Source organism: Epinephelus lanceolatus, chromosome 2, assembly GCF_041903045.1.
Source record: "Epinephelus lanceolatus isolate andai-2023 chromosome 2, ASM4190304v1, whole genome shotgun sequence".
In the NCBI taxonomy this organism is placed as follows: Eukaryota; Metazoa; Chordata; class Actinopteri; order Perciformes; family Serranidae; genus Epinephelus; species Epinephelus lanceolatus.
Window position 1 is genome coordinate 31,438,628 of NC_135735.1, and position 21,587 is coordinate 31,460,214.

Consider the following 21,587-nt stretch of genomic DNA (forward strand, 5'->3'; position numbering starts at 1 on the left):
TCATCATCTGCCATGACAAAGATGTCTAATGACACACACATACACCAACACCCGCATATACACACACATGCACGGTCCCATCTGTGCCATGGTATCCGGGTGCTTTGGGACACTGCGGGAGAGGAAGAAAGGGAAACGACCCCACGTTCCTGCAGCATGTGTCTACCTCAGCCCTCTTTGCCTTACTCTCTTGTGCTATCACTTTCTATGTCTCCCTAAACTCTGACAAAATCCTTTTTGGGACAGAGTAACTTGTTTTCCAAACAAATGGCCTTTTTTGTTGATTTTACAATACAGAATATTCTCAAAACAAAAACAGGCTCAGAAGCCTGTTAAACTTAAAACAATGTGTTTTCATTGTTGGACACAAAAAATTTAATTTTGTCCCACTTATTGAAATATGGAAGTATTCCAACAACAGTACATGTTTATGCTTGTATCTGTGTTTCTTCACTCACCTGCGGTAAATGTATGCACCTCCCCCCTCTCAGCATCCCCGCAGCACACCAGTGTATCATCTACAATCCGGCCTCCACAGCATTGGACCCCATAGCCATCATGGAGGCTCCCACTACAGCAGAGCTGGCCGCCTTTCATGGAGTAAGGAACCCCCCCACAGCAGCTGTCACCCAGCCCCACTGAGACCCGGCCCTGCATGTGGTCAGGGCAGCAGTTTTCATCTACAAAGACAAGGACAGATGAAGGAAACACTTGAACGACATGGAGAAGATTAGACTCAAGTCAAGTACAAAAAGAGCCAATCTCATGTGAGTGCAAACATATGAAGTGATCTGACACTCACTGGTTTTTACATGAACATAGTATCCTCCACAGCACTGGTGGTTAGGGAGAGCTGGGAGCAGTTTGCCATTGCAGCAGACTGGGTTGGAGGAATTAGTCAAACTCAGGTAACTGCTCTCACAGCAATGATGATGTGGTTTCCTAGTGTACAGTAGTCCACTGCAGCAAACCTGGATGACATACAATTGATCACACATATAAGATATATAAGATATATATACACATATTAAATTCACACAAACATACAGACACATTTAATTGTGCATTAAAATCATGGGACTATCTGCCAAAGAGGAGGCCATTTGATCATTACAGGGAATGTTCCTATGGCACTGTATCACCACACTCCCTAAAAATCATTGTATAAGAGCTTTCTTCATACATACCTCACCAATAATACCAATACACTATGTTTGTGTGAGAACATGTTTGGGATACAGGTGATTTTTTTCAATGTACCTGACTATTTGTTTGCATGTGCTCCATCCAAGTATGCCCACTTGCAGGACTTAAGTAGGTGTGTATGTGTGTATTTGTAAGTGAGCTTCAATGTTGTTATTGTTTGTGCTGTGGGTAAATGTATGGCGGGCGGCTCCACTGTGCCAATTTGGCTGGCATTCAATGACACAAGGATGGAAGTGAACGCAGATGACAAGTTAATCTGTTTAGAAAAATTAATCACTGCGAGGATGACCGTGCATTCCACTTAAATAGCGTGCACTCAGAAGAAGAAATGTGAGGTTGTGTATTTGTCTGTGGGTCCCTGTGTTTCTTCTGGTGCTTGTGTGTGTTTGTCTGAGGTCTGGTGACTAATATCCTGAGGGAGTACACAGCAACAATGTATTCTCCTCTTCAGATCAGCAGCCAAAGCAAAGACCCTGGACTTCTGTCTTGTTTTACATGCTGTTGTTGTTGTACAGTGAAGGTTTTAATGATTACTCATGACAAGTTCTAGTTAAAAGAGGCTCTCACATTCAGGTGAAAAGGGCACGGGAGAGAGGATTACAGCAGAAGAAAGATGAAAGACCAAACATAACAGAGCCGAGCAGGAGAGAGGAGAAATACTGACCCCCAACATGCATCACTCAGTGCACCCATAAACAACATCTGTGTTATGTTTGCTTTTTAAGACATTATGTTGTATATGTCAACAACACACTTTCATTACATGTTGCATACAGAAGTGTGTGTTGTTCGAGGGGAGACTCAATTTTGATACAAAATGAAAAATGCAGTCCCCATTCAAAACAATCAATATCGGATTGCTTTAAACCTCCTTCAGCCAAGTAGTGTTACAGTATTGCAAGTAATGCAAGGATCATCCATGCAAAATGTATGTGATGAGTGAGAGTGGCGATTGCTCTAAGACTGCAAGGGAAGCTCAGCTTCCCCTAAAATGTCAAAAAATAAGTGGTCAAATATGTACTGTTGTGTTTACATTTCATTGACTAAATATGCGCTAGAACGCGTTCAACTTTTGTTCAGAATCAGCTACTTATCACAGGTCACTGACGCGACTTTCTCTCATTCATTCCCGTAGCGTCACAGTGCATTAAACAGTGGAAGCTCAGCGTCCAAAGACTTCAGTGGGGAAGCATAGAGTGGGTTGTTCCACTGCAGCGAAACTAGACAGTCATTGGATAAATGCTCGGTTTTGTCCCGCCCATCAGACGCTCAGCATCTCTGGGGGTCTATGGGGCAGTGGGCTGGCCTCGGCTGGCCTGGACGCTGAGCTTCTGCATGATGATTGGATGATCTGTCTGAGGCTGAATCCCTTTTCGATTGACAGCGAAATGAGCGAATCAGCGATCTTGAAATATAAACCACCACCGGAGCATTTTTCAAGTTTCATTCCGTTGTTCCGAGTTGATCTGGAGACTTTTCCAATCCTCTTAGTGACTTTTTCTTTGTTAAAAACAACTAGCGACAAATCTAGCATCTTTTTCTGGTGTTATTGGAGACTGTACTCGTGTTTGGAGACTCTGACTTCTGTCGCTCTGCAGTTACTGTTCCCAACGAGCAGCGGGTGCTGCTGTGAGCCCCTCAACTGTCCCAAAGCACTCACAGGCGGTCACACTAGCCTCGCGCAGCAGCCCCAGCTAGCGAGTGAGCTAGCAAGCTGCACATAATGGCAGACAATTTGAATATTGTCGACCGGATTTTGGCGAAGCCATTTGATAGTCTTCCTTACGAGGAGAAACTTAGAGTTAAACAGCAGGGCAGATCAACGCCTCAGATTGATTTGGTGCAAAGGGTGGGGAAAAGTAACAGGTCTTTTCACCCATCTGAAAATCTTTGAGGTGTGTTTTGCTGTGGTTCTATGGCATGAGTGTGGTTGAAAAACAGCTTCAATCAAATGCTCCTTTTATAAGTTACTGCCTCACTACAATATGACAACTTTTATGATGTAAACTTGAAGTGAGCTTCCCCTGTTTGAAAGACCAGCAGCCGCCACTGATGAGTGATCAATAATCTGGATGAAGATTATTCCATAGCCCCACCTCATACAGAATACAGCACTTCATGACCAGAGCATAATCACCTGAATGTCAGGATGGAAGCAGGACATCCCACACACACCGTGACCGGCAGGACACTGCAGGTAGGAACATCTGAACCTTACACCACCTGCACCTCCTGCCTCTTCCCCCACAGAGGATGTGGCCCCTGTTGACCCACATGACCTCAGGGTCCGTCTTAAGACAGCATAGCCAAGCATTATCCCACTGGGTCTGCCTGGATGGGACCAGTCCAACCTCACCACCCTGATAGAGAGACAGAGAGAGAGAAAGAGGGATGGGGGTATGTTCTCCTTCACACTCCTTTCACACTACCGGGACACACACAAAAACTTTGTCATGCTCGAACACTCACACACACATGCATTCGCGCATGGTTAATGCCTGACAAAGTTGAGTTACAGTGTCAGGGTGTGTGTGTGTGTCTTTATACACTTCTCACTATTGATTTTCCTCTTTTTTATCTCTGACATCTTTGGCAAGGGATAGACCTGTGTAGTAACACGTAGAGTTACAACTTCCACACGCTCCTAGACAGGAAATAAGCCACAAATCACCACTTCCTGCTCAAATGCAAGATTTGAAACACTGAGACTTAAGTCACACGGGAGAAGAAGAGCATTTTAAGGGTCAATAAATCTAACTGACTGCAAATAAAATGTCAGTTTACCATCATATTTTATTAATTTTGGAAACTTCTGCGTAATCGGATTACATTATAATGTCAAAATACAAATAAAGCTGTAGTAGGTAACTTTTATAAAAACAACTTTTTATCCCATTTGCTGAAACTGTCACTATATTGACTCACCAGTACATGAGACAGATAATCTGTGGAAAAAATAGATTTTCGCTGCTTCCTTGTAGTGAATCTAGTGGCATTTGCTATAGGAGTCTCTAAAGCAGCTGTCAATTATGTCAATCACTGCTCATGAACTGTGGTTAAACTGTCAATCTAGGCAACGCTGATCAAATATCAATCAAGATTCTGTTACTGTATTACCTATTTCTTCCCTCAAATACTTGAAGAATCATATTTTAGTGTACTTTTTAGCTGTAAAATGAGAACGTTTTGTGACCTGGCTACCATGCTGAAAACATCTGAGGTGAGAAATAGGCAATGCAGGAACAGAATCATGGTTCATATTTGATAATTGCGGCCTAGTTTGGCTGCAGTTCACTAACAGTGATTGACATGATTGACAGTGGCGTCCAAGACTCCTTAGCTCTGATTGGCTGTTTTCCTTTAGCCCCGTAAATTCTAGCAAAAGCCATTAGAAGCACTACGAGGAGGAGAAACATGATTTTGTTTTTACAGATTATCTGTCTCTTGCACTACTGTGTGAATACAGTGACAGTTTCAGCAGTTATGACAAAGTTATTTTCCTAAAAGTTACCAAACGTAGCTTTTAGAATATAGCTTTAGTGTATGCAGAAAGTGTAAATGGTTTATCAGTATTTTTTTCTGAATACTGTATTCAGTATTTCAATCTTGACAGACTACTTTAGACAAAAACATGCAACAATTGCTGTGTCTTCAAAAACTGCAGGTTTTTAAGTAGCAAGAAAAAATATGGTTATAGTCCCTTTGCCCACAGATCTGGTTGTAAAGTACAACTGAAACTGTGTAACAACAAAACAGTTTTAATAATGATATTTATTATTGATATACTGGTTACTAGTGCTAATTAAAATTACATTTTCATACCATACACTTTTTACTAATAGCCTACATCTTGTGCTGCAGACAAAATAGCTCTACCACTGTTACTCTGTTTGTCCCAGATGTATTGATTCTGTTGTGTCAAACATGCAAACTAACCTTTTGCACTGCTGATAAACATTAACGATTAATACAGTCAAACCGAAAGCTATTAAGTAAAGTATAAAACTAGAAATGACAACACTCTCAAAATGGTTTAGTTTGTGTATTTTCTTCCAGAAACTGTCAGAACGTCTTTGTATTACCTGGGACTGATCACGTGTGCCTGGGGCGGGGCCAGGTCAGCAGGCATGTCCTCTACTGTAGTTGTCTGAGTAACATTACTCCGCACACATGCATACACAGTACACACCCCCACCTGAAATACACAAACACAGCAGACAAAAAAATAACACACTCTCTAATGTCTGTGTTTGGGTTTGCATATCTGCCTCTGTTTGTGTGTGTACCTGCACGTTGTAGACAGTAAAAGGCAGCAAGTCCCCCAGCAGGTAGGACCCTGAGCTGTTGTCTACGCTGCCATGAAGACGGTCATTAAGATAGATGTAGTAACCAGTAACTGCTCCATTGGGTCGTGTAGGAGGTAGCCAGAGCACACGGACTGTGCTGCTGTTAACTGGAACCACCTCTGGGGCAGACATCCCGTCTGGCTCTGAGGATGCACATGTGAGTACAGACACCCAAAATAATTTATTTCTTATAGAACAACAAGACATTTTACAGCTTGAAGATATAAAAATATGAGATATGCTCATATTTAAACATGCATGCTTGAGTTGTGGTATGAAACAAATGCTCTCAACATCACATGTGAGCTTTGCCATGCAGGCTATCTCAACTAGTGCGGTACAGAAAGAACAGCGCTGCAAAAAACTGGATCGCCATAATGATTTTCAGAGGCAGATTTTCACCCAAATTCATTTAAAAACTGCTTGTAAACCCCTTAACCATGTTGTGCCAGTGAGGACTATGTGGTCCCCAGTATGTGCTACTGACATTCTATAATAGATATGTAGCATTCTCTATGGACACACTCTTTTAACAAGGGGAAGAGATGAAGATGGACACAGAGTGTATGTTTGTGTGCATGACAGAGAACCACACGTGTGTTGGTGTGCATGCAAGACAGGGTGACTATAAGTGTGTGTTAGAGAGGGAGGGAAACCACCTGTGTGTCTCTATGTGTGCAGAATTGCGTTGATAATGCTATCTAGCAGTAAATGAAATGTAGAGCAGTGGGCTGGGTTTAGGTAGGTGCATTGGCAGCAAATGAATTGGGTCAACTTCACTTACCTGAGTGCATTTCACTAGAATAATAGACTGATTCTGAATAATCAGCTCACTCCCTCATGTTTTATTGGTCTTATAGGTAATAGTGAATGATAATGTCAACCTTTGTGTATTGTGTCATTAATATTCTCTCTTTTTCATTGTCCTGACGATCAAATTCCACGACTTTCTTTAATTCCCTGAGTTCACTCCTACAAAACATTCTCTTTAAACACATCCACAAAGGACACTGATAATAAACTGAAACTTTTATAATAAAGAATATAGAATATATATAGATATAGATAGATATATATATAGATGTATATAATATATAATATAGAAAATGAGTTGCAGACGCAGAGGCAAAAGGAAGGCATGAATGACAGAGACAGTGAAGGACACGGGAAAATCTGACAAATAAAGGACAAGAGCTAATCAGCGAGAGAAGATATAGAGACACTGTGGGCGAAATGAAAAAGTCAAAGAGTGGAAGAGAGAGCTCAGAATATTGTTAATTTAAGTGTATAACAAAATAAAGTTGTGTGTAGAAAAGTGAGAAAGAGAACCAAACAGAGGACGAGAATATGAGCGATGGTGTGTGAGAGAGGTAATCACACAGACTCCATCTATTATTCTAAGTGAAAATGCACTCAGCTAAGAGAAGTTAACCCAATTCATTTGCTGCCAATGCACTTACCTAAACCCAACCTACTGCTCTACATTTCATTTACTGCAGGATGGCATTATCAACGCAATACTGCACACTGAGCCCCTTTTACTCATACACACACACACACACACACACACACGCACACACATTTTTCTTGCCAATTAGTCCTGATGTTAGCATTGCCCTATAGATTGCAGGCCATGTTAGGATGGTTGGTAGGGTTGAGCTGCATTAGTTAAAATATATTTGGCCTTGGTCTACGTGTGTGTGTGTGTGTGTGTGTGTGTGTGTGTGTGTGTGTGTGTATGTGTGTGTGTACTCTTATGGCTGTAAAATAATGAAATTACCTCCAGAGCCCTCTCAGTTAAACGAGCCGTGCTTTGCCTTTAGCACCTAATGATTTTCTAATGTTTTTAATGCACTTTTTATTATACTGCTCAGATTAGAGGGAAAGAGAGAGGCCTCTGACATATGATTATATTGAAAAGGAAAGAGAACTGTGAAGGGGAAAAAGAGACAGGGAGACGGTTGGAAAGAGGGATCGGGATGGAGATGAAGACTGGAAGAAAATAACAGACAGAGCGAACGGTCTCTGACATATGATTACACAGAGTGATTTGAAAGCTAACCCTTAACTGCTGAGAGACTTGGCTGAGAGTTGGAGAGGGAAATGGAGAAAAAAGTCATGATGACAGTTAGATAGCCTGTGCAGTTCATAGCTAAAGATAGTAAAAGCTGACCCTGCTTGAAGAGGGAAATACCGGTAGATCTGAGAATCTATACTTTGCTCAGATTCTGGTTAATACACTCTCTCAGAGCTCCAGATTTTACATCCTGATAAAGTTACAGGTGTTCATTTTACAAATATTGAGAGTGAGACCTCCAATAAAGACATGTGTTGTAATGATGTCACAGCATATTTTGATGGAAGATAGTATTTAACTTTTTTTTTATAATTACAGAATATCTAGTTTAACTTTTTGGATAAGATTATAGCATGTGTTGTAACTGTGCTGTAAAGACATGGGGCCAGCCATGTTTGCCGTCTTGTCTGACAGGTAGAACACTGCTTGTGTGTGTGGGTATGTGTGCGGTTCGCGTGTGTTTCTCTGCGCGTGGTGCCAACAAGCATTTTACAACACCTTAAATCTGCCTCACACACACACTTTGTATTGATTTCATGCCTCACTACATGATGTGTTTAACATCGCCTGTGAAGCACAGAGTTGCAGAGAAGCACACATTAACACAGACACCCCTCTTGGATGTATTGAATTTACGTACTGTACATGACACGCTCATAAATACAGCTTACACATCTCCGGGGAAAGAAGGCAAATTTTAACCAATTCCTACAATAAACTGTTGGCCAAATATCACACAAATATACACATACCTCCATCCTCTGTGGTGACGTTTACTGTTGCCTTAGTTGTGTTATGTGCTCCGTTGGATGCCTGTAATGATAACAGATATGTGGTACTGGGCCAGAGGTCACTTATCACTGTGGAGATGATCTCAGGAGGGAAAGTCAAGATTTGACTTGACTCGACAGACGCTATTGTCAGAATGTAAGATTCCACCTCGCCCTGTAGGTCTTGCAAAGCTGATAAAGACACAAAGACAGAGGGAGAAGAGTGAGGGGGCCGGAAAAAAAAACATAATTTTGAATCTCTATTTTCACTTTTATGATAATTGTCAGGTCACAGAACAACATTCACAGAATATGTAGCCATAGAAGTCCTTCGTGACTGTGTGTGTTTGAGTATGTGTGTTTAAGAGAGAGGGTAATCTTACAGGGTTGTGTCCAGTTGACCTGTACAGCAGTGTGATTGATAGCGTGGGCAGACAGAGACGGAGGATGGTGGGGAACCCCCGCCATGGTCACCGCGGTTACAATCTCTCCTGAGGAATAGCCCACGTCATTATACACCACTAACTGGTACTGGTAACGGGTGAATCTGTTGAGAAACGAGACTTGTGTTTTTGGTAAGGGGGCAACAAAATGTTTTACTTTCCTTGTGAGTTAAAAGCAACAAATGGATTCTGAATAAAAGGCTGAAAAAAGTAGTTTCTTCTATCGATCATTCAACATATCTTGGGTAAGAAAATAAAACAAATGCAACTATAGACCAGCTGTTGGTGCAAGAACTGACTTGTGAGTCAATCCTTCATTGAAGGAACTAAGAGAAATAACAGACATGACAGTGATGCTCTATCAATCCTTTATCAATCTGTTCACTTTAAAGTTGCTGTTACTCCTGCTAATACAGTGACTTCTGTTAAACAAACACAAATTACTTTCTCATAAAGTACATTCTAGGACATAATTGAAAAAAAAATCCAAAGTGAAAAGTGCTGACACGTTTAAAAGTTTGTCAGTGTGCTGCGTGAATAAAGCACAGTAGAGACACAAACCCGAAAAGAGCACACCCAGAGCCGTTTAGCAAGCATAGAGGGAAAAAAAATTAGCTTCCACCAAGTGCCAAACTGAGATTAGGGGACGCTGTGTGAAAAACAATTTAATTCTTTGGGATATTTGCTTAATGTATCTTTGAGCGGTATTAAAAGATCGGCATCAGCGGCAGCTCGCCGATCGGCTCTGCACACACGGTTTGCTGCGGCGCCGGCGTTTGCTCTAGAGCTCATTTCAGTAATCTCACCTGCTTAGGCCTTTATCTTGGTAGAACAATTTGGTGCCGGAGTAAACATGAAGCCAGCGATGGAGATCTTCAGTGGGGGGAGGGGACATGGCTGTTACCGTAGGGACCGTGGCGATGGCCAGGGGCTGGTGGGTTTTACGTCTGAGCAACTTGTATCTGAAGGGGAAATTTGAATGAAGGAAAACACACACACATGGTTGGATGTTTAGGAATGCATTAACACCCAACACATGTTGGCAAATGCTCCAGTATGAGCACACCGTACCCACATGGCAAGACACACACACATACACACATAATTTTCGACTGACTCTTTTCCTTATCGCTCATTTCCTCCTCTTCTGCTGTTTTTCATCATCTCTATTCTTTTGCGTTCACTGTATCTCACCCCTCCCTCCCAGCGCCCCTCCCTCTGTTGTTTTTTTCTGCAGGGTTTGTGTTTTCCTCTCCCCACAGTGATGCTAATTTCTGCTGTAATCAGAAGAGAAGGGCTTAATGCCGCCTTTTAACAAACCCACTTAGACAAACACACAGAGCTGAGCAGAGCAGAACAGAGAGACGGGCTCATGCATTTTAATCGCCTGCCAGGAAAATGGACCTTTATTTTAGGCCTAATCACCGACAGAGTAGAACAGGACAGAACAAAACGGACCAGAATGTGCATTAGGACTGAGAAAATACTGATTAAAAAATGCACAACACTTAGCTCATTACCAGGGCACTCATGTTAGCAGCTTGTTAACGTGTTACTATCTGCTTGTTTGCTTAGGTTTTCCAGCAACAATTGAACATCTCCAGAATGTGTTTCTCAATAACAACACGCTGTAGATTTCAGTCTTGGCTGCCAGGTTTCTAACTTTGGGCTTTCGCTAATGAATAAAACCGCAGGGCCGATTCAAATTATGTAAAGCTGTGATGGTTACACAGATTGGGGTCCACTCCTATTAGCTCTTCATTAGAAGCATTGGTTTTTGGATGCACATTGGCTTCTTACTTTTCTTTCATTTGGTTAAATTCTCACAACCACCAGGAATCAATAGAAGCAATTTGTTTCTGTGCATTCTGAAAGCAGTTACACATCTGATTCACAGTGGGAATGTTGGCAGAATCATGTAAAGATTGCTGGTGAATGGTGTAAATGTAAAATCAAAGTAGTTCAATCCCTCTTCTGCCATTTTGTACTTTATGTTGTTCTTGTGTGTACACAAGTTTAGACAACAGATGGCTCATGTTATTTACTGGGATATTTTTTACTAGTGGTACAATCGAGCACACGCAAGTTGACTGCACTGCTGATGAGAAAGAAAGCCAAGATAATTCATCTGTGACAGGGCATTGTTGCATATCAGTGTCTCACCAATATACCTTCAATTTAGGGCCCTGACACATTAAGCCAATGGTCGGCTTTTGGTCAATTTCGGGTTGTCAGTGAGTGTCTGCAGGCCTAGGTTTTACAGTGTGTCTCTCACTGCTGACACTAGCTGGCTTTTGTCTAATCGGAAGTGAGGAAAGTAAACAAACAGCTAGTCAAGAGGGCGTGAGATACAAACAAACTTATTATATTAGGTAAAATTATTTTCTTGCCATTAACAGAAACAGCTTCTAATTGTTTGAGTTATTGTTTGCTGGCATACGGTAGATATGCTTTGTTCTTTCAGCATCCATTTGAGCATTCAATGTGCTAACTAGTATCTGTAATCCATCCAGCCAGTCTTTCGGTTTCCCTTTTTGAGTGAAGAATACGGATAATTGCCACCTGCTGCTATGGAGTTATTTCCTTTCACGTAGGCACAGAACACACATACTTGTTGGCTGTAGTCTCTGCGATGTGTTCAAGTACAACGTTTTGGATGACACATAGGTGACATGTGGTGACACAACAGCTGGCCTTTGGAATGCAATCTAACTCATAAAATATATGTTTTTTTGTGTAATATCCATCTTACCTGATGTTAGGTCCGTTGGGCCTACTTGGTGGTTGCCAGGAAATGGCCAGGAAGGACTCGCTGACTGCCACTACGGACAGTGGTTCAAGGCCTTCAGGGACTGACTGGAATGTGGTAGCAGGCGTGGGCAGGCTTTCTGTACATCCTCCAACATGGCCACCTCCGTTGGAACATGCCAACAAAGTAATACTGTAGTTTGTATATGGAATGAGGTCCGTTATTGTGACATTGAGCTCAGAAGCATTGCCACTGTTGTGGAAGATGCGGGGTTCTGGGAGGCGGATCTCATAGCCGTGGATTTCTCCATTGGGAATAAGAGGGGGAGACCATGTGACCTGAAACATAAATGTGTTACATTTAAGTTCTGGGTTGTTCATTTTAAATACAGTATTGGGATAAATCAGAGCGCAGAGAAAACTAAAGGCCCAGTTCACTTAATCCTTCTAACTGTCCTATCATTATCCCAGAAAAGTCATCTCATTGGTTGGCTGGGCATCGGAAATGTTCTCGGCATGCTGAGGACGGCAGAAAGCTTTTAGATGGATGAACTACAGGAAGTCATGGCACAGTGTTTGTGTGTGTGTGTGTGTGTGTGTGTGTGTGTATGCGCGTGTGCAGATCTTGCAGTGTGTGCTCATGCAAATGCATATCTGCCTCACAGTGTGAATGTATGTGGTCAGTTGAGTGTTAGCAGTGATATCATGCAGGTAGTATCTGTGTGTGCATACATTGTCACCTGGGTGTGTGAATGTCGTGCTTCGGGATGGTCACGGTGTGTGTGTATGTGTGTGTTAGTTAAACTCTTGTGGGGACAGATAACCTGACTTTGACTTGAGCAGAAGATTCCTTTCATCAAATTTAAAACAGGGCATACACACACACAAACACGCGCACGTGCACAAACACCATGCTAAAATAATGAAAACGGCTGGTAATGGAATTGCTGCATGCAAAAACAAAAGCTTGCTGTCGTCGAGCACTGCATCTGATTTGGAAACAGTTCAGTCTGTCAGCATTTCAGAGTGAAGATGAAGGTAACTGGCACACACACAAATGGTACCACACATACTTACAAACACACACACCACTACACGTTTGGATTACACATATCTATACAATAAACGTTTCGTTTATACATTCAAATACAATCACACAGTAAAACCTAAATTGAACCACTGCGTAAGCACACGTGCACACACATATGCTCTAACACATTTATGGATACAGACTGTCATGTACAATAACTGATCAGTTCAGAGCTTGTTGAGACTTATGAGTTTAGGTGATTAAGTGGTCAATGTTGATGAGAGTATTATGAATGAACGTCAAGAATAATTACTTCTCATGCAACCTTGATATTCATTTAACAAGTGACACTGTGAGGTGATACAGGACACACACACACACACACACACACACACACACCCAACCACATATGGGCAGGGTCATGTTGAGTTAGGTAGCTCATTTCCCAAAGTGCGTGTTGGGTGTGCTTTGTGGTGGAAGTCATTTACAGATTGAATAGCCTGATGTAATCTGGAGATGGTGAAGACAGCAGAGACCCTGGGCTGACACGGAGCACTGGGGCTAAGGCCAGTACAGTATGTGTGTGTGTGTGTGTATTTGTATGTGTTTATGTGTATACGAGTGAGTGAGAGAGTGAGAGAAAGACAGATGATAAAGTTGGTAGTGTGAGAGAATAGGTGTGTTTGTGTGTGTGTGTGTGTGTGTGTGTGTGTGTGTTAGGGCATGGTGTATGTGGTGTGTGTGTGTGCCTTTGTGTATCCGTGCTATTATATTCAGCAAAAACTCAAAGACACTGAGCGTGTGCCAACCTCTGCAGCTGACAATCACATTTTACAATCTATTGATTCATACATCAACGTTATCACTTCCATATTAAGGTAAATTTATATTGTTATCCTGCAAACAAAGTCTCAGGGTTTGGGATCAGGTCCTGAATCTCTGACTGTGTTTATTCTGATTGGTGGTGAAAAAAGTTACCTAAAAATATCTGCAATGGGTCACAGATCCAAATGAGACTGAAATAAAATTGCTGGTTTAATTTGAAATGAATCAATATCCCTTCAGAGTAACTAACTATTGTACCAACAAAAGCACAACTGTCCCAGTAGAGATAACAAGTGTGAGCATGAGAAACTAATCTCTTCTAGCTGTGAATCAGACACTAATAAAGAATCAGACACATACATTTAGAGTGCTTACCTTCTCGGACATTATCTGTCCTTCTTTGAAGTTTTTTTGTACCAAACCTCTGAACACAGGCACAATATCTGTAGAATTACAAAAGTGTGTACAAAAAAGCTATTTTGTATGTGTGATTTTTTTTTTTTGCTTTGCTTAGGTCTTTTTCTGCCATCATAGTCCAATAAAAAGCCTGAATTACAACAATCTATGTGTCGATCTTTATCCCTGACAGAATCACAATCTGATGAAGCCAAAAGGACACTGTAAATAAGAGATGCCACCGAATTATCAGAAGAGCGGACATTCACTAGGGTTTGCGTTAAGAGTATCACTGAATATTAGGAATACGTGCAAAACAGGCAAGACATGGTCAAGACAAAGTGAATACCTTGATGTGCAAGAAGTAATGTGAAAAATAAACCATTTTGAGAATGAAGAGAGATACTCAAAACCCTGTCTGTGTTGTCAAGGTCAATTGGTAACCAGGAAGCAGCCTGCCTGTCTGTCCAATTAGCAACAACCAGGAAGGAACACTTTCCCGCTTGGACCTATGACCCCTAAAGCTGTGCCGCTGCAGAGATGACAGGGGCGGTTCTGAAATGATGACAGGCATTAGCATTTTTCTGCAGTTAGCATTAGTGCAGGGCTGTGAGTGCATGTGTATGTGCGCCTAACTATGTGTGTGTGTGCATGCACACAATATTGTTTCAGTGGCTTTCATTGATGTGCCTTGATGTGGGATTAGCCAGTGGTGGAATTTAACTCTGGCCCCTCCTTCAAAATGGCCGACAGGAAGGAAGCTGCCTCAGACAGGGTCACAGCCCCTCCCATTTTCTGAAGGGGACCTTGAGTTGAATGTTTTTCTTTCTCATTAAATCCCAAGAAGGAAAGACAGAGGAATCAGTGTGACATTGCTTTGTCTTTTCTACTCTGAGTGACTGAAGTTGCATTATATGTTTTGTGTATTTTCTGTTTAAAGAAACAAACACTTTTTGAATTCTAATGGCTCCTACTGAGATTCTTAAACCTTCTATCTGCTGAATGTAACAGGAGATATTGTAATTCACTATCAGAAGTAACAAAGCTGACTTGGAGTTTATTTGTGTGCTTCAGCCACACTCATGCCAGATCCAAGAGGTTTTAAGTGAACCTGACAGAAGTAAGCTTCACAAAAGGTGCCCACACCTGGAGTGACTCTGGCCCCAAGACCTTCACCCTCGGTGGACTGAGACCAGCTGGACGAGAAGGTTTGGTGGTGATATTGACCCAGGGTCCTGCATGTATGGAACAATATGAGGTTAAAGATCGTACTGTGAAAAACAAAGAGTGGAAGCACTTATCTTTAACATACACAAATCTTAGTCAAATTCTATTTAATTTCATTTAAGATCATAAAAGTGATCTGACCTGTGGTGTTGCCAGCCTGATTATAGAGCACGAGTCGATACTGGTAGCTGGTCCAGGGACTGAGAGCAGATGAAGAGTCAAGGTAGGAAAGCGGGGGAGGGTCTGGTGGGAGATGGCCCACTGTGGAGACTTGTTTGGTCCCAGCAACTCTGCGTTCAATCAGCCACCTTCGCCCAGTATAAGATACAATACAATTTATATACAAATAGTAGGAGTATCACAGAGGGACTGAAGTGTGTGTATGTGATCAAATCTCACCGCTCCAACAGTCCATTGCTCAACTCCGGTGCACCCCAGGACAGGAGAACAGAGGTGGGGGTGTCGGAGTAAAGGTGAGGTGCAGGAACCCCTTCAGGAGGAGCTGGGAGGGTTCGGAAGTCCTGAGACATCCTAGACGCCGAACAACCCACAGTAGTGCACGCCTCCAGCTAGATGTTGGAAAACAATTTTGTCACATCATAATGTGATACATGTTTCTCATGTTATCATTGTAAAACTAGCAGTTTTCTTTCATCAGTAAATCATCAATTATATAGTGATAAGAACAGTTTATAACATGATTTATTCTACTGGTATTTCTCAGTCAATAAATAAATCTGACACCTTTAACTGCCTGATACAATAACTATTAAAGTGGAACCGCCACAAAAATAATGGGTGCAGTGACATTTTGAAATTCAGTATCATCTATGACTGTATGAATATTGAACTACCAATAAAAAAAATCTTGTTATTGTATATGTAATAAATATGTAATTGCATTTTTGTAAATGCATAATACAATGTTTAATCTATCACACTACACACTGCAGTATTGTATTATAACATAGTATCATTGTAATATTTTGTACCTTGAGGCTGTAGGTCTGGTATGACAGCAGGTCGAGGAAAGTGTAGCTCGTAGTGTTCCCTGGAACAGTGACTGATAGAAGGGATGGACTTAAATCTGAAGCTGCACCAGTTAAATCAGAAATGGGTCTGTGGAGGGAGTCTTGTTTTAGATTATGTTCAGTATTAGAGCTGGCTGCATTGTGCTCTGGGTTTGAGAGTAAAAGATTGGAGCTTGGGTTTACGCTGGCAGTATTGGGCTGAGTGGGGTTAAATGAGATGGAAGTAGGGCCTTGGCTTGCATTGCTTACACCAGTAGACTGGATGTGATTGTCTTCTGTGACACCAGGCATCAAGCTAGAGAAAGGGTTAGAAAGGAGGTTGGGTCTAGTGCTTTGGATCGTGCTTGAGCTTTCATTACTGCCCGTGCTGATGGTGGACATGGAGATGTGGCTTGAGCCCGGGGTGGGAAGACTGGATGGTGGCCTGAGGTTATGACCCGTGTTGAGATATGCAGCCTCAGTGCTGGGCACTAGGCTTGGGTTACGACCTGAGCTGAAGCTGAGTTGAGTTGTGCTGGAGGCTGAGCTGGGTTTAAAATCTAAAGAAGCAATAAATCTGGGGCGAAGATAGAGGGTATAATTGGTGATGAGGCCATTTGGTTGAGAGGGAGGAACCCAGGTAATTGTTACACTTCTAGGATGGAGCCTGGATACAGCTGGAGTGTCCACTGGTCCTGGACCTGCAGGTAGAGAGAAAGAAATCGATAAAGAGACAAGGAGGGGAAAAGAAAAAAAGGGCAAGAGATAAATATGCTCTCTATGTGCGTGTTTAGAAAAGAGTGAGAGAAGAGAGAGGAGGGGGATTTGTTCTTAAGAATTATTTGACAAGTAACGTCAAGAATGACATCAGAAGGACAAAGAGTGATTTTACCATCCCTGTCCAAGGGATTAATATGAAAACTCTCTTCAACTTTCTGTTTCTCCCTGAGCAAACCAATATTGTATTTGTGGACTTATACCATTCTTGTGTTTGAATGTGAGTGTGTGCATCTTTCAGTAGAGAACTGAGGAGGTCATGTGTATACCAGGCTGGACTGCTGGAAACAATGTAGTCAAACTTCGCACTGGTTTTGCTAAAAACAAATATATGACATGCACATGCATGCAAACACACTCATGTGACTAGGGCTGAGTATTGATATTCGATACCTGTAAGTTATCAGCTGAAGTAACCCAGTTCCAAGTAGTATCAAAATATCTCCAGTCAAATGATACCTGCCATGGGAGTGTGATCCCAACACAACCCCACCAGATCAGCAAACTTTTTGCTGCTGCTATCCCCAGAGCCACTCTCCTTCAGGCAAACTCTGCCCGGTTAGCACAAGCTAACACAGCAGCAGTGGCTAACATCCAACACTGAGGTGTTAAACTGCCCTAACATACTCACAGGGATACTGACACGGCCTGACTCTGTCATTAAATCCAGTAATAGCCCTTAGGTAATGTTAGCTGTGTGATGCTTGCAGTTAGCCCTGTCGTCGTGTGTGCGTGTGGTGGCAGGGTAGACCCTCACAACTGTTTCTGGTGCAGAGTTCGCAATCCTGCAGCAGCAGTTGCTACAACTCATGCAGTCTGTGGTGTGGTGAAGTCAAGTCGGATGTACTGACAGAGTTGGCAGTGCAGTGTACCGAGAAACGTTCAAAAGTATGGCTATACTACATGCCACTCCATTCACATTAATGGGTATTGAAGAAAGTATTCTGTTGCTATCAGTATCATGTTAATGGTACTGGTATCGATACTGGCATCATAGTTATTTAAACAACCCCCAGCCATACATATGACCCATAAGTTTGGTAATTACTTGGAACATTTACGAAACTTCAGGTCAGGAGACCAAATTGATTGTAAATGTATCACATTTACGACCAAGACCTTTTTCACAGAACCACAGCTGTGGTCTCTGAGAGCGACTAGATTTGTAATTTGGGTCTACTGTGTATTTATGTTCACCACCATTCTCAATGCCTAGGAGTGTCTTAAACTCTTATGTCCAGGAAATGAAATGGTCCTCACCAGCACTAGAAGTATGCAGGGAGACAGAGACGCACATCAGAAGGCCACATGCACACACACAGTCACATGATGTGCACATGTCCATGCACGGATAAGACCCTACAAGACTAGTCAGGGGGATATTTCACTCCACGGTAGCTCATTTGAAGGTAATGCCCCTTCCCCCCTCCTCCCCCGGCATTTACATCCCACTGTACTGCTCTATAATGGACACACACAGATGCATGTCCGTATACGTAGACACACACTCTTCCTGACACACACTCACATGCCCACACCCACAGTGATGCAGTATAGCAGTAATGGTGCTGTGTGAAGGGCAAGCAGATCAAGGTGACTGAGCGGACTGAGGGAGCGTGCTGCGTCGCTAAGTGCTACCGCTAACCGCTAACGGCTTTCCCAGATGGCGGTGTGTGTGTGTGTGTGTGTGTGTGTGTGTGTGTGTGTGTGTGTGTGTGTGTGTGTGTGAGAGACAGGGTGAAAGAAGATGAGCGGTTGAGAGTGTGCGTGCATGACTGTGTGTGTGAGAGATAAAGCGTGCAAGCATGTATATGTGTATGTCAGCATGCCTGCACATAAGACAGCAGTTGTGTAAGAATGTGTATTTTGCAGACCATCTACTAATTGTTGGGCCTTACTTCATATAGACTGGGATGACAAACAACATTCAGTGTTTGGCCAAAGATACTTCGGCTATCCCTAAAAGTTTATAGCAGTGCTTATAACGCTTTTCAAAATTCTAATGCTTTGCCTCATATTCAATTTGTAGGGATGCTCTAATTAATTGGCTGAACATCGTTATCGGTCAATATTCACCTTACTGACTGTCATTGACCTATTGCAAATAAGATGGCATTCACCAGTGTTTTTCTGTTGTGTCAGATCGGTGTGAGCAGGCTAAAAAGCAGAGCTCAGATCTAATGGCCACAAACTTGAATTAATCAGCAGGTACAAGAAAAACAGTGAGTGTGAGAGATCTTCACTGGGACACCTTCAGGATTAAGGGAACAGAAAACTCACTATCCCTGTGATTGAGGACGCACCCTGTTGTTTCCCTGATAATGCTATATTGTGAACAATAAACTTGTGTTGAAATTGGCAGGAGGGGAGCTAGTAAGCATTAGCTGTTAGCAGCTGGAGGCCGCAGCTAACAGCTCACAGAGGTCGCACTGAGCTGCGTTATGATGCGTTCAAGCTCTTTTCAGTAAAAATGAGTATTAGTCTAAAGTAAATTATAGTGTTCTCATGATGAGTTCAATGTAATCTTGTAAAATGTAGTTTTGGCAAGAAACTAATAGAGTTTAGTGAACAAGATACTTAATGATGTTTTTAAAGTAATATAAAATAGATATTAAAGGAGTTATGATATATATCGTAAAAAAGGTTAAAAGACATTTTTCATGTTAATGATTAGATTAAAGGTTGTTTCATAAATATGTATCATCAAATTTGTGCTCATTCGTTTAAATTACTTTGAAACAGTTGAGTTATATTTTATGGTGTAGATTTCTTTGTTTACCTGGCACAAAAGGGGAAATAAATAACAACAAACACAAGCTATGCAACAATAGAAAAAACATCAGTATCAGCTACTGGCTATTGGCTACCGCCCAAATTGTTATTTTAAACATCAGTATCTGCCCATAATTTCAACATTGGTGCATCCCTATTAATTTGAATACTGTGATAACCTTTTTTAGGATGTCTCCCATATTTTACAACTCATATTGTAATTTGTTACCAAAACACAAACAAAGGAAAGCAGGTAAACCCTTTTAAAAAGTTAAAATCATATGAAAAGTCTTGTTTTTGGTGAATTTACTGATGGACCCCAATGACCCCCATTTCTATTTACTGATAAATAAGGCAACATAAAAAAACTGGCATGAAGTTTGACCACATGTGCACACACAATATGATGTACAGTCAGAAACAGAGAGACTCATAACAAGTGAGATTAAAAAATACATTAAAATGGCAGCCAGACAGTAAGTCACACGCACATTTTTAGTTCTATCTCCCACACAAATAAACAACAGCATAAAAATGGTAATGTAAAGCTTGGCTGATTTTACAGATCACAAATTGTCCCACCAACAAGCCGTCTTTCTTTCTATTTACATCTCTCCCTCTGTCTGTCTGTCTGTCTCTTCCTTCTTCTCTCTTCCTCTCTCTGACCCCTTCCTTCCCTCCCCCTCTCTACCTCTCTCTCATTTTCCTCTGTCCCTCTCTGTTACTTGCGCTTTGTGTCGCGGTCTCTCTCCCTCTTTCGCTTCCTCTCTCTCTGGTCTCCCTGCTAAATAAACAATGCAGAGAGTTGACCTTTTGGGTTAACAGGTTTTTATGCTAGCTCTACTCAGCACTCACACTGATTCAATTACCACCAAAGGTCCACTGAACCCCACGAATAACCAAGGAGCCCTGTCTGTCTATGTGCCTATCTGCCGGCCTGTCTGAGCACCTCACTGCGTTCTCGTCCATCTTTGGAGGGTTAAGGTGTCTCTCTACCTGTTTGTCTAATTAGACCTTCTGTCTATTTGTCTGCTTCACTGTAATTCCTTCGGTCTGCCTGATCAAAGTGTTTGTCGGTTCCAACAGACATGAAAAAACACACATTTAAAAGATATAAAGTCCTCAAAAGCAATTGTTATACCACAAAACACAATGGAGTCACCTTGATCCAGCTCCCGTCAACCACCCAAAATAACCCCCGTTGTCACCCCCCATTCCTCCCTCATTCCCACTCCCCTCCCCCCGTCCACCTCTCCCTCTAAGTGTTGAGTGTTATTTAGGCTTTACTGGCGCGTGTAAAATTCTGCAATTTGAAGGGCTGTTAAGTTTTTCAATTGAAATTTTCATTTAAGATGCAGGTGATGCTTTTTTCCTTTTTTTATTTTACTGACGCTTTACTGCTCTCTGGATAGGAGGGAACGAGTGTTGAGGGAATGCGTAGCAACCCCACTCTCTCTGCTTTCCCGACTCCTTATCTCTTTTTTTCGCCTTCTCGCTGAACTCCTCCATTTTCCCATCTCTTGTCCTCCCCTTCCCAACTGTTCTTCTTTTCCCTTGTCTCTCACTCATCCTTTTCTCTCTTCCCCACCTCTCCGACCTCTTCATTCCCCCATGCCTTTTCCTCTTTCTTTCCCCTCTCCCTTCATCCCTCCCTCCACACCTCCCACTGTTACTCCTCCTCTCTCCAGTAAAACACAGTAGCAGAAGGCTAAAACAGGAGTGCGGGGCCGCCAAGCCTTAAATCACATTTATAAGGATTTGGTTAGCATAGTAATAACACAATCAACTGACATGCTGGGAGAGGGGAAGGGAGGAGTGTGTGTGTGTGTGTGTGTGTGTGTGCGTGTGTGTGTGTGCATACATGTTATGTACCTCCTTGTGCATATTTGTGTGCATGTGTAGGTAAGGGCCCGTGTAGATGTAAGTGTGTACATCTGTGTGTATCCATGTGAAGAGAAGA

General features: G+C 42.1%; 1 protein-coding gene across 1 annotated transcript in view; it reads right to left on the reverse strand.

Annotated features, from left to right (window-relative positions):
* The window catches only part of ush2a (Usher syndrome 2A (autosomal recessive, mild)), a 256,938-nt gene that overhangs the window by 90,907 nt on the left and 144,444 nt on the right, over positions 1-21,587 (reverse strand). The window contains exons 49-61 of the mRNA XM_078160648.1: positions 16,061-16,779; positions 15,468-15,637; positions 15,210-15,376; positions 14,988-15,076; positions 11,595-11,929; positions 9,649-9,804; positions 8,783-8,946; positions 8,382-8,591; positions 5,493-5,695; positions 5,289-5,401; positions 3,344-3,566; positions 803-971; positions 459-680 (exon numbers count right to left, since the gene is read on the reverse strand). Coding sequence (XP_078016774.1) covers positions 459-680; positions 803-971; positions 3,344-3,566; positions 5,289-5,401; positions 5,493-5,695; positions 8,382-8,591; positions 8,783-8,946; positions 9,649-9,804; positions 11,595-11,929; positions 14,988-15,076; positions 15,210-15,376; positions 15,468-15,637; positions 16,061-16,779 — 2,940 coding nt within the window. The remainder of the gene's footprint in view (positions 1-458; positions 681-802; positions 972-3,343; positions 3,567-5,288; positions 5,402-5,492; positions 5,696-8,381; positions 8,592-8,782; positions 8,947-9,648; positions 9,805-11,594; positions 11,930-14,987; positions 15,077-15,209; positions 15,377-15,467; positions 15,638-16,060; positions 16,780-21,587) is intronic.